The sequence below is a fragment of the Phymastichus coffea genome, unplaced genomic scaffold (assembly GCF_024137745.1).
Source record: "Phymastichus coffea isolate CEN01 unplaced genomic scaffold, Cenicafe_Pcof_1.1 PCOF00002, whole genome shotgun sequence".
NCBI lineage: Eukaryota > Metazoa > Arthropoda > Insecta > Hymenoptera > Eulophidae > Phymastichus > Phymastichus coffea.
In genome coordinates, this window is record NW_026706813.1 from 13,853,740 (window position 1) to 13,867,771 (window position 14,032).

General features: G+C 32.8%; 1 protein-coding gene and 1 pseudogene across 4 annotated transcripts; one reads left to right on the plus strand and one right to left on the minus strand.

Annotated features, from left to right (window-relative positions):
* The first annotated feature begins 1,886 nt into the window (after positions 1-1,886).
* LOC131663036 (eukaryotic translation initiation factor 4E-like) lies at positions 1,887-3,483 on the plus strand (annotated as a pseudogene).
* Positions 3,484-9,619: 6,136 nt separating this feature from the next.
* On the minus strand, positions 9,620-13,321 carry LOC131663337 (uncharacterized). 4 transcript variants are annotated; one of them, XM_058933712.1, is made up of 9 exons: positions 12,972-13,321; positions 12,674-12,893; positions 12,261-12,491; positions 11,975-12,193; positions 11,684-11,908; positions 11,434-11,618; positions 10,740-11,370; positions 10,447-10,672; positions 9,620-10,375 (listed from the first exon to the last, which is right to left on the minus strand). In XM_058933712.1, the coding sequence occupies exons 2-6, from the start codon at positions 12,858-12,860 to the stop codon at positions 11,581-11,583; spliced, it is 900 nt and encodes a 299-aa protein (XP_058789695.1). In that variant the 5' UTR covers positions 12,861-12,893; positions 12,972-13,321; the 3' UTR covers positions 9,620-10,375; positions 10,447-10,672; positions 10,740-11,370; positions 11,434-11,580. The 4 variants fall into 4 exon arrangements, with proteins under 4 accessions (XP_058789695.1, XP_058789691.1, XP_058789682.1 ...); XM_058933708.1 differs by having other exon boundaries at positions 12,966-13,321; XM_058933699.1 differs by having other exon boundaries at positions 12,674-13,321.
* Positions 13,322-14,032: the final 711 nt, after the last annotated feature.

Genomic DNA, 14,032 nt, shown 5'->3' on the forward strand with positions numbered 1-14,032 from the left:
TTTTGGAAAATACTTCCAAAATTAATTAACTATAAAGTTATATGAAATTTTAATAATTTTCTATTGTAAATAATGTAATATCACGTTAATTAACTTTATTAGTTAATAACTTTTGACGACACTATTGGCGATAATTATATATTGTATAAAATCAACAAATAACTAGTTCTGTAAAATTTACATGTGTAAAAAACTTAATATTAATGGTTATTTACTTGTAAATGAAGAAAAATCATTTCTCAAAATTCGGGAATGTTTCTCGAATTTTCGATGAAATCTCTCCTGCAATAATAAGCGGGAAAATCTGTGTATAAATAGGCCCACCTTTGCACAGGCTAGATTCATTCACTTCTAGCCTTGCAAAGTGAGCGCATGAGTTTGAATAAACTTGGATCAACACCTAAGTTCTTTCTCTCATTGTGATTCACTAAGCAAGACTAACCTTTCCTTATAATTTGAGCTCGACTTATAGAACATCTCGCGCTATAAGAAACTTGGGCCGAATTATATCCTATCCAAGAAAGACTTTAGCTCTGCTTATGGGACAACTCGCACCATAAGAAACTAGGGCATTGTCTGACTTTCCTCGATATTTTATCATTACTTATATATATTTGATTTACTTAATTATTGTATTTGTCTCACTTAGCTATTTTCTTGAAATTAGAGTAAAATCATCGGAAACAAATTCTTACTCATTAGCTAAATTACGAGAGTTCGAATTATTTTTATTTATAAGTGATACGAACATCACAGAATTTATTAAAAAGCGCAGCAAAATTAAAAAAGTTATCACAAGTTAAAGGCAAAATTTATTACAAATAAATACATGCTTGAATAGTGAAAAATTTTTTTAATAGATTGGTGGACTGACTATATCAAAAAGGAAGCATTCGTCAAATTTAATTTAGTGTCATTTGATTTTTCATACATCTGAATTTTACTCAATTGCATACACTTATCATTTGATTTTTCCTAGCTGTACGTGGTGTAATGTCCTTCATTCAATTTTAGTGCAATATTTACATTTTTTTAGTATTAACACTGGCTGATTAATTGGCCCCCTAATTGTCAAATTTTTTCATGGAATATTTTGTTATCGAGTTTTTATTCTACTACAAAATTATTGATACAAAAGTTACTTACATTTTATTTCAGCAATTTGGATGCTTACTTCAATGGCTTTTGGCATTCTATTATCTTGCCACATAACTGTATATATGCCATCTTTATCAAAGTTAACATTTTCGGGGTTTGATTGCAATTCCAATATTTGTGTTACTGGCAGTACTCCTCAGATATGGTCGTCTATATATTTAATTTTGGCATAATACCCAGGCTTCATGGTTTCTTGAAAAATGTTGCAATGCTTATTATATGTAAAGTAGATAAGTAATTTCTTCCAAATAAATTTGAAATTAATGAATGACACACTCGAATACTGTTGGTGCAAATTAATACAAAAAGTTTTAAGATCAATACGTAATAATAATTAATAATACTGCAATAGTAATATTAATGGCACAAGAATAATGTAAGAACATTAATTGAATTAACAAAGACAAAGGCTTACTGGTCGCGGATTCCATGAATATAAAGAAAGCCGGGTGGTGCTGATTGCACATACATATGTACCAACTCTTGCTTATACTTTATAGCTAAATAGCTAATATCAACGAATATAGACTCTAATAGAAGAACAGGAACAGACCAGACCTTCGTTAGTTAACTATTCCGAATCCGGTCACCCATCCAAAAAATTGTTTTTCCCCATTCGTAGTGCATCTAGGTCTAACGTGTACTTATGGCCGTTCACTCTTCATCCCGTGTCCGAATTCCGCGTTTCAAGTTTGTTTTGGTTGGTGGAGAGTATTATTTGAGGCTAAATGTACAGTGTTCAGTGCCTGAGCTCCCTGAGTTAGTTTATTGAAATGAATTATTTAACTCAAGTTGAATTATTTGAATTTACTTCAACATTCTGAACACTTGGTAAACAGTGATATATATAACTAAAATATATTGTATATAATTGCAGTGTCTAGTGAGTGAATGGAACAATTAATAGTTTTATTTAAAAATTACTTTAGAAGATTACCCACCAGAGTTCAAGCATCCCTTGCAAAATACTTGGACTCTCTGGTACTATGAGCAGGACAAGACCAAGACATGGGAAGAGAGCCAGTGAGAGATTACCAGCTTTGATGCAGCTGAAGACTTTTCGAGGTAATAAACTTTTGCTTTTGTCACATTTATTTACATGAATCACATCAAACAAGCAACATAACTGAGACAAGGATGAGATGACATTATGTTTAAGCAAGGAATAACGGTCCGTGTGGAAAGATGCTGTCAACAAAAAACAAATATCAACCAAGCTGGACTGCTTTTGGCTAGAGATTCTGCTCTGTATGATTGGTGAAGGTTTCAATTAATATTCTGATGATATTTGTGTTTGGAAATTGCTGTTTGGACTGCAGATACTGGCACTTCTGCTAGCGTTATGGAGATTGGGTAGACAATTGTTTATTTCAAGCTTGCGTTTGTTAATCTTATATCAGAAGGATCGCCTTTTAACTAGATTCAAACAAAAGTAAATTATAATATTTGTAAAGCGCAGTAACATTAAACAATATATTCATGTTTTAGACGTAAATTGAAGGAGAGGTTGGGGATCACTCTGAAAAATCAGATAGAATATCAAGCTCATAGAGACCCTATGGTGAAGGTTGGAAGTAAAACACTAAAACAACTTATTATATGTAAGGTGAAAGTGCAACAACATCACCACTTATACTGTTTATTTTGGTGATCAACGAATAAAAATTCAGTTACTGGCTGGAATCAGATACTGACAGAACATTGCATATAGAAACAATGGAAATGAAGAATATACTAAAACTATTTTTGAAATGACAACATCTAATGAGATCAAAAGTGAGAACAAACAAAGATTTTTATTTATTAAAAACACGTGCGAAACTGTTAATTTTTTACATGTATTTTTTAGGCGATCTTATTAAATTGTTATGGATTTTAGTCAGAAAAAACCATTCACTAATATCAACAACTCAAATTCCGCTTTACTTGGCAGCATACAATGCTACGTTGGCTTAAAGTGATCAATTAATATTTAGTGTAAGTAGTAAATATTTTTAGTTTTGAGATTGGTACAAAGCCATATTATAGTATAATATAGTATAATTTTATTATAGTATAATATAATAAGCATGTGTATATATTTTTATGTTTTAGATTCTTCAATTCTATGAAAGTAGCGGCGTCAAATTGAACGAGTTTCGAACGTGTTTATGGGAAAATGCTGCCGCAATGCATTATAGAGTGAAAGGTGAAGCTGATACGGCATTATGGAGACAACCTTCGACTTCGCAAGTTTTGGATCTACCAGTTTCTGGAAATGTATCTAAAACTATTAGGGAAATTCCCACGCAAAGAAATTGGGAGGTTTGTTCTGATAATAGTTAGAGTATATGATCGCACGAACAATAAATTCTGTAAATAAAATTAGTGCCTTATTTACATAGTAGGTCTAATAAATGACTACTTTAAAACTAACTGAAAAGCTTTACGCAATTGATAGAAAAGAAAAATCACTATAAAATGAAAGTGTTCTTATGAGAATTTCGAAAAGGCTCTTTTCTATTGTGACGGCTAGCCGTAACTTAGTTTTTTTTAATTTAATTATTAAATATGACGAACGGAGTGGGAACCTTCCTGATTTCCCACGATGAAAACGCGTTCGAGATAAAGTGTTTATAGTGGCCCGAGCCTGCGTACTCGGCCTTACAATCAACGCTCTATCCTACTTTGTCCCACGCGCATGTGTTGACAGGAGCCTACGATCATCGCGTATACATCATGAAGTGCTATCACGCTGATAATGGAAGGGGACCATAAAAATGCAATCTATCTTTTTTTCCACCGAATTTTAAGAAAATATCCGTAATATTAAATAGATTTTCATCAATTTTGTAAATTATTATAATGCGCATCTTTTTGTCACCGAATAACCAATAAATAATTTTATATTAGAACAATAATGTATTTTATAATAAACCGTAAGAGGTTTGGATTTTTCTGAATGTTTATAATAATCATTATGTATCGTTAAAATTAATTAAGTTTAATACGCTTTTGTGTAAGTAATTATAAACTATAGCGTTACTCTTGCTCTTAAAAGTGGCACTCCGAGAGCCATCTCTGGAGAAAAGGGCTCAAGTTAAAAGGGGCCCGCCCTTTCTCTCTCTGAAAATTCACGCCCACAGACCAATAAAGAAATCCTAGATATGATTAGAAAATTTCCCACCAATACAAAATTTGGCCGTTATCGCTTCATGGGCCTGAGGAAAGGGATTTCCACCCAACCACCCAATAAAAGTAACTTTACAAGAATATACCGCTTCTGTCGATTTAGATAATAACCAAATAATATTACGTAGTGGCGTTAGATGTATTTTAGGTAGTGAACATTGTATAGATTCTGAAGGAGGATACACTTTTTGGGAAAGTATACCTAAAGATGTATGCAAATTTAATCGGTATCAAATATTGTATGAAGGAACAGCTAATAAAATTGAAGGTGAAATAGAACAAACTTTATACTCGTTAGTAACACAAGACATTGCTTTTGTGTTAATACCCAAATCTAAACGTAATCTATGTGGTGACGAAATTTTAGTTACTGAACACCCAAAATTATTTGTCTATATTGTCGAAAATAATGCATTTTTTCTAAGTAAGAAAATATCAATGAACAACCGAGATATATTTGCGTATGTAAATTCTAAGTTTGTATATGTAGAACGTCACATAAAAGTACAATTAAGTCTTATGTACAAGGATGTTGTCGTACATCGCTGTAAGCAAGAAAGAGAAATTATGAGAAATGCACTTGCAATTGCTAGTCAATCTCCCGATTAGTTTGCCTATAATCTCATGAAAGGACCCGGATACATGACTGTGACAGCAGGAGAGGTAGTGCACATCATTAAGTGTATACCCGTTGATGTGAAAGTATCGCAAGGAGACGAATGTTATGCTGAACTAAAAGTAATCCATAACAACCATACCAAATTCTTATCTCCCAAAACACATATTTTGAAGGCTTATGGGACAGTAGTTGATTGTAATGCTCTCCTACCCACATTCTTTTATTTCAATGATGACTGGTATAAGTTTTTACCAAGAGCAGTAGAAGCAAAACCACCCACCACTCTTAGGCCTTTTTCTGGATTAACCTGGAAGTACCAGAATATTCCCTCACTAGCCACCAGCGGAATATATACAGAAAAGGATCTACAAGATTAAATGAACAGAATCCTGTTCCCCTTGGAGCAATCTGCAGTAATAAATGATGTAACCCGAGAAATTCGTGGACACGCCATAAAAGACAATAACGGAATAAGTGGAAGGTTAATGAACGAGAATGTAATGGAGCAGTTAGTAGTCAATACCTGGAACAAAATGTGGATGAAATTTATGACCTTTGGTACTTTCAGTGTCGGTATACTTGTAATTATACTAATTATCCAAACTACAAAAAAATTAATAGAAGTCCTCATCAATGGAATAACTCTACATAGCATTTATGGATAGTCTTTTCATCTGATTGGGGCCATATGGAATAGTTTAACTACGTTTCTGATACATTTAGCACCGAAACCTACAGAAGCGAAAAGGGATGTAGAATCACCAGCAAATATTGCCGCCACTCCTGGACAGGAATTATATCCAACTCTACGTACAACAGAAAATGAAATAACACAACACAACCAGAGTAATTCGATTCCAGCATTACAATCTCAAGCAGTTAAACCATCGTTTGGGTTCCTCCCATGTTAGGGCAAGATCTTTGAGATTAATAAACTATCAAATAAAATGATAAAACCTTGATTACAGCATGATTACAGCAAGATCTTTATAATTAGAATAAAAATTTCGATTGCTCTTCCTCGTTGCACTCCTCTAGCAATCGTTTAAGTGTGGGGGGTGTGACGGCTAGCCGTAACTTAGCTTTTTTTAATTTAATTATTAAATATGACGAACGGAGTGGGAACCTTCCTGATGTCCCACGATGAAAACGCGTTCGAGATAAAGTGTTTATAGTGGCCCGAGCCTGCGTACTCGGCCTTACAATCAACGCTCTATCCTACTTTGTCCCACGCGCATGTGTTGACAGGAGCCTACGATCATCGCGTATACATCATGAAGTGCTATCACGCTGATAATGGAAGGGGACCATAAAAATGCAATCTATCTTTTTTTCCACCGAATTTTAAGAAAATATCCGTAATATTAAATAGATTTTCATCAATTTTGTAAATTATTATAATGCGCATCTTTTTGTCACCGAATAACCAATAAATAATTTTATATTAGAACAATAATGTATTTTATAATAAATCGTAAAAGGTTTGGATTTATCTGAATGTTTATAATAATCACTATGTATCCTTAAAATTAATTAAGTTTAGTACGCTTTTGTGTAAGTAATTATAAACTATAGCGTTACTCTTGCTCTTAAAAGTGGCACTCCGAGAGCCATCTCTGGAGAAAAGGGCCCAAGTTAAAAGGGGACCGCCATTTCTCTCTCTGAAAATTCACGCCCACAGACCAATAAAGAAATCCTAGATATGATTAGAAAATTTCCCACCAATACAAAATTTGGCCGTTATCGCTTCATGGGCCTGTGGAGAGGGATTTCCACCCAACCACCCACTGCTTATAAAAAGCTCTGTACAAGACTGGAGGGCAGAGTGGAGTGGGCACCAGGAAGTGCCTAACAAGAAGTGATTACCAGTGAGTGAGTGCTGGAGGAAGCATCAAAGAAGAAAAAGTCAGCCAAAATTCAATTAAGAAGCCACCCAAATATATTCAGAATATATAGAGAGAGAAAGAGGCCAAAGAGCAGAGAGAACGCAGCCTTAATAATAAGTAATTAGAAAAAATAACAGTAAGTAAAATCTTATATCTGGCTATCCTTTTCTTTCTTTACGCAATCCGCCCTTTTTTTTGGAAATTTATTAAGCGTGAGTCTGGTGAATTTTCATTAAAGTCCTTTAAGAACACATTAAGCGTGAGTCTGGTGTGTTCGTAATAACATTTGGTTATTACATTCCGCGTTAGCATACAGTTTTCTTAACGCAACAATATTGCTTGTCCCGGCTTATGTGTTACACGATAGCCAAATCAGAGCAACCCTGAGTTTACGCTTACTCCAAGCGTACCTGAGAGTGACCCCGACGTCACAATAGTTTATTTATAAAATTAAGGCAGTCTGATCAACTATCATTTACAGATAATAATGAACAATCAGGTTTCAATGTGGACGTCCTATCCAATTCAGAAGGTAATACAATCAAGTTATCACTGATTTCTATTTTTTTCATAGATTTACTTTCTGCTTGTATAATTGAAAATATTGAAAAGTTTATGATAAAATAACATTGACTTTATAATCTTTAATCTTTTGAAAACTACAGAACTACGTTTGAATCAATTTAATTCAAAATTATTCAGTTATACATGCCATAGAAAAGTATTAACATTTTGTAAATAATATTGGATAAAAAATGATTGGATAATTCCTTAAAATTATACTCAAATAATTGAAAAATATTAAAATCAAATAGTTTATTTAGGTTTCAATCAATCTCACATACATTCAGATGTTAATCAATCTCAAACCCATTCAGATGTTAACAATCAATCCTGTGCATATTCAGATATAAGCAATCAATGTGATATAAATAGAGATGAAATCAGTGTACAAAATAATGTAAGTTTGCAATTGATGATAACATTTTCATAGGGTGAACAGTTGATAAATAGATACACTATGATGGCTCTATAAAAGAATATCACTTGAGCTTTTTCCACATTGGAATTTTCATGAGACTTATTATATATTAATTTATTTATTCATTTATACGGACAACTTCATATCAGTTCAACGGTTCAAAATTTACGTTTAAAATTTTAGAAAATGTCCAACTTTTTAGCAGAATTTTGGCCATGAAGGACTCATTTTAGGGATATATATATATGGAATAACATCTACATTTGCTATAGTTTCAGAATCTATCATTAATTGGTAAAAGTACTCAACTTTATATTAATACATATTTACCAAAAACTTGAAGTACGACAAGGTTTGGATTGAAATATTCTCCATTAATCAATGCCTTTTTTTAAAGCAACTTATTTTCATGCCTGTCTTTTACAACACAGGTGTATGAGTACAAATATAATTGATTGCTGTAATTGGTACTCGACCAATCACTGCTGTATGGATATATATGAATTTTTTACATGAGAATAATATCTTTCAAGGATGGCCTTGCATTGGACCAAGGAATGCCCAGGATCATGTTATGAAAAGTACTTGACATTTCATAGAAGTCATTATTTGAACTTTTATTGCTGGTATCAAATTATAATTGTCCGTATATTGGATAGGAAGAATAGGTATGAGATTGTATTTGCATTTCAAGCTATATATATGCCCCGCCAGAAATATACGTACGGAAACCGTACGGAAACCGTACGGATTTCTCTACATAATCCGTACGTCTTCCGTGTGTTTTACGTACGAATTCCGTACAGATTCCGTACGGAAAACGCACGGAAAACATACGGAAAATGTACGGATTTCGCACGGATTAATACAAATTTTAGAAAAAAAATAATTTAATTGTAAATTTTTATTTTTTTTTATATCGATAATATAGTGTCAAAATAATAGAATGAATATTTCATAATCAACAACACTAGTCATGATTTGTCTACAGAAGATGAATTAAGAAGAGGAAATAGCAAGATTCAAAGACAGAGTGATAACAATAACTCATGTGTCTATATTAGATATAAATTGATTGCTATAACAAAAACTCGAACAACTTGTCTGACATTAAGTGCTTCAAATTTCCAATTTATACATATTCTACAAAAATAATTAAGAGCTGTAATTGTTGCTTAACTAACAAGTACTGCGTAAAACCAAATGTATTTATAATTATTTTATTTTCAAGAGAATAATATCTTGAACGATGGCTTTTCCCTGAATCAAGGAATGCCCATGGTCAAGTTACGACAAGCACTTGATTATTCACACAAGTTTTTATTCGAGCTTTCATTGCAGCTATCAATTTATATCTGATAGAAAAATTGTTATCACTGTCTGTTTCTGTATATACCACCCCGCCACAAATATACGTACGGAAACCGTACGGAAACCGTACGGAAACCGTACGGAAACCGTACGGATTTCCCTACTTAATCCGTACGTCTTCCGTGCGTTTTACGCACGGATTCCGTACGGTGTTTGTCCGAAAAAAACCGTACGTTTTTCGTGCGTTTTCCGTACGAATTCCATACGGTTTCCGTACGGAAAACGCACGGAAAACATACGGAAAATGGACGGATTTCGCACGGATTAATACAAATTTTAGAAAAAAAATAATTTAATTGTAAATTTTAATTTTTTTTTTATATCGATAAGGTAGTGTCAAAATAATAGAATGAATATTTCATAATCAACAACACTAGTCATATTTTATTTATTTTACTTATGTTAAGTTGTACATATATTGTGATAAATTTTGCATGTCTGTAAAAACATGTCCTACATCGCTAACAATGATAAGTTAAACAGTCGTCGTCATTTAACATAAACGATATTATTATTAAAAGTTATGCAACGTTTACTCTAATCGCAACAGTAAGAAAAAGTGAATATGAATGCCTTATTCAGTCTCACGTACTATCTCGCAAAAAATTTTTTTTTCAATTTTTTATTTCACTAGGATTCCATTCCATTCTCGACACAATATAAACGGCTAAAGTATGGTCTGTTTTAATTCCACAACTAGAATTTGATGCAAGACATATGATTGCAGGTTCGTTTTCTATTTGAGTTTTTCAATAAAGTTAAAATGATTGTTAAAATAATGAAAATACATATCTAATAAAATGATTAAGAAGTCGCACTGAAAACATATTTTTCATCAAAACTAACATTATTTTTTTACTTTTAAATAGAATTAGTTGTAATAATCTTGAATTTCTTTTCCAACTAGTATAATATTACGTCAATATTAGCTACAAGGATTGACAAGAATTGACTATTTTTATAAAAGTAGATTGACTCAGTCTTCAGTATACTTCGACGTGATTGGATTTCTAATAAAATTTGTAGATTTCATGTAAGAAACATTCTTTGGTTTTTTTTGCTCATACTTCTTGAATTCAGCTGATATCTTGTTTGATAATATCACCCTTGTGGTACTTAGTATAATGTCCATTGGTCTTTCAGTCAATAATACTGGGCATTTAGTATTTATCCAGTATCTAAGACAATCTACAAAAAAATTTATTTGATGTGCGATAAATAATAGAAAGTACCGAATATTAAGAGCGAAACTTACTTACGTTTTATAACTTTCAACTCAGTTTCAGTGACTTCTCTTCTAGGCTTTCCATCAGCCACTTTCATATAAGGTTTGATTTGTAAAAATAATTGGAGGATTCCTTTACCAAACATCGTGTCTGATAGATTTGATATAAAAGAATACTCATCTGTAGACTCTACTTTACATCTTTTCCAATCAGAATACAGTATGTTGATATTCCAACCTAAATGAATGTATCCCACAGCCTGTAGAACAGTTAATTATTATTTCTTACTTTTAAACTCAAGGTTTAACGTTTGATTTGAAACTAACCTCTTCAGAATTTGGATTTTGGACATCAAAACGCTTGAAGACTTCACGCTCTTCCGTGGTCCCATCATCAGAGTCAGAATCCTGTGATGATAGATGAAATCGATTTCCATCGTTTGTGTAATATTTTTCACGGTAAACTGTCCTGGTAGAGTTTGTTTGACGTTTGAATCTTGCCAAATTTCTGTTTTTTTTTCTATATCTTTGTGTTTGTCTCACTGCTGAACTTGGAAGATTGTTCTCATCATTGGAGCTGTGATCGATAACTTTGTTTTGTGCTTTACGATTATGAAGTTTCGAAAATTCATTTACATGTACATTAAATCAAATAAAAATATCAAAATGATCCAGTAAATTATTTATATTTTTTACTCTTTGCTGTTATATGGTATGATGAATTGTTAGGCCCCAAAGGAGTTCTTTTACGTGGCATTGTTAAGGAAGTAGGTGGAATAACTGCATGCACATGATTCGCAATTCTGTTGTTCAGAACTTCATTATCATCCATGTCGTAATGTGCGTGAGACTCTTTTTGTTGAGGCATGTTCCTTGATCCTGAACTTAACAAAATATCTGCCCTCCGTTGATGTTTTGCATCACTTTCTTCAGATGAACTAAGTTTTTTCTTATGCTTCTAAAAAAATTAAAAAATTCAGATTTTTAGATACAGTTATAGACATAATTTTAATTTTCTTACTGTCTGCCGAGTTCGTTTTGGTGCAGGTTCAAAGATACTTTGCTCGCTGTCATATTCTAAATCTTCTTTGTCACTACTGTAGTCTGATACAGTTCTGTCACATTTTCGAAGATCACTAGAATTGAACTTTTTCATGTTCAATCTTTTTTACTCGTTCATTTTCTTGAAATTCAATATTTGTTCATCTAAAATATAATTATTTATTATATAAGTTTATTTTATAAATTCATACTTCTACAACAGTACTTACGGCCCAATTCAAATATTTGTATAGCGCTGTATCTGCTAGAAGAAGTTAAACGACCTGAATAAGGTTTATTCTTATCAAAGTCTTGTGCCGTTTCAGGAGGGCTTTTTTTGAACTCGTACACAAAATCAATTGGAATGACTTCCTTCTGATTACTTGGTTTGAAAATAACCAAAGCATGTGCGAAGCCATTATACATATCAATAAAACTTGAACATTCTAGAAAACCTTTAAGAAACAAATAAGAAAAAACTATTAAAAAAGGTTACTGAAATATAAATAATTGTAACTTACATCCTAATCTTAAGATTTGATAATTGGTATATTCTTCAGCGGTAATTTCTAGTCCAGCATAAACTTCCCACTGATTGTAATCTGATCTATTCTCTGGTTCAAGACCCTCAATTTTTTCAATGGACGCTACTTGTACTGAATCATCATCAATGACACGTACAAGTGCATGATGAATGTTGTGCTTGAATTCATTGAATGCTATCGATACTTTCTCATCATCTGTAAATTGAATAACAATATTGTAATTTCATTGCACTAAATAAAATTCAATTTTCCAAGATCTTACCTCCTAACGCAAAGATGTATATTTTTTCATAATCATCTTCATCCTTTTCTTTACCATGGTAAGTAGTATACTCTAAAAATTGAAGTGCATGCTTTGGTGGGGTATCACAAAAATGCTGAACATTTTGAACATCGATAACTGCTATTTGTTTCTTATTCAAGAAATTAACTACAGCATGTCTAATTGTGGATAACTCGCTATCAATAGATGCAGCTATCATTTCATCTTGACCTGGAAAATAATAAGAAAAGATGATCTTACAAATTACTGCTATTGTTAATTTAAAAATGCTGCACACACGGGAAGTTTATATCAGATTATAAGATCACGTTCATTTTATTCATTTTGTTTAAAGATACCCGATTTGATGTGTTCATAAGAAATTCTGCAAGTTCTGACCATAACCTACTTACTTCCTAAATCTAAAAGGATAGCGTCCTTAGTTGATTTTTTTCTTGCACGCATTTGAACAAATTTGTTTCTTAAAAGATCATTCTTATTTTCCGGTACTAGAAAATCGCATAACTCTTCAACAGTGACCACTTGAAGAATTTTCTCCTTTGTGATCCACACGAAAGCATGCGATACTGTTTGAGCCATGTTTGTGTAAAACAACACTTATTTCCACAGATACTGTTGATTCACGAACAAGTTATTTATTAATCACCTTGTATTTATAAACAAACTTGCGTACATAATACATACACGCACCAGCACCGGCAACCATCGGCAATTTTTGACTTTCTCTTCGGCTTCCCTCTTTGTTTTTATTCTTTGTTCGGGACTTGAGTCTTGAGTCTTGAGACTCGAGAGAGACCACAGCAGCACAGACGAGTGAGAAAGAGAGAGATAGAGGTTGCGTTCGATTGCTCGGTGTACTTTTCGGTTCGCTCCTTTCGCTCATTCCGGTTACAATTTTGGCAGGTTATTTTTGAGAACTTGACATTTTTCACTGTAATTTAACCCCTTGCTGTCATTCTGCTTCGACAATAAGTGCATAGGACAAGGTACATGTGTCAAAATATTTATTAATTACATTATTAATGGGTTGGAACGATGACTCGAAATGACTTTCGAACGAGCGAACAGTTGAAACGAGCGAACCGAACAGTACACCGAGCGATAATCGAACGCAACCTCTATATACGCACTAGGGCCACCTCAGGCCAACAATTCGCTGCTCGCTAACGGCCAATGCTATTAAAATTAGACGCAATGACGCCATTCGAATTTTCGAAAAATTAATTCATCTAACGTCCTGAATACGAAAGGTACTGTTGTGATAGATTGAGTATTTGAGTTATAAAGCGATAACAATAAATTGAATTATCAAAACTTCATTCACGTTGTAGGTACAGTCGGCATAAGAAGCTTGTGATTTTCACATTGCTTTTAAAATAATCTCATTGTCTCTGGTTTTGACGAAGCAGCCATATCAAACTGATTTTTATCATATTGATATAAGAACATGGCTAATAGGCCAAAAAAGTATAAACGATATCTAGATACAGGAGATAGTCATCCAAGATCTACAAAATATGATCATGCAGCGAAAAAAAGGCGGATGTCAAGTAGCAGTAGTTCTGATACAGATGATATGGAGGTTGGTTTCACTAAATGTCTTCTCTCACCAAACTAATACATAATAATTAGCATTGCTCAAATTACTTCATCGATATAGTAAATTATGTGTACATGAAATGCAATTTGAATCTATTCAAAAACTGAAAATATCAGAAATTTGTTTTACATAATAGTCATATTTCAAAAGG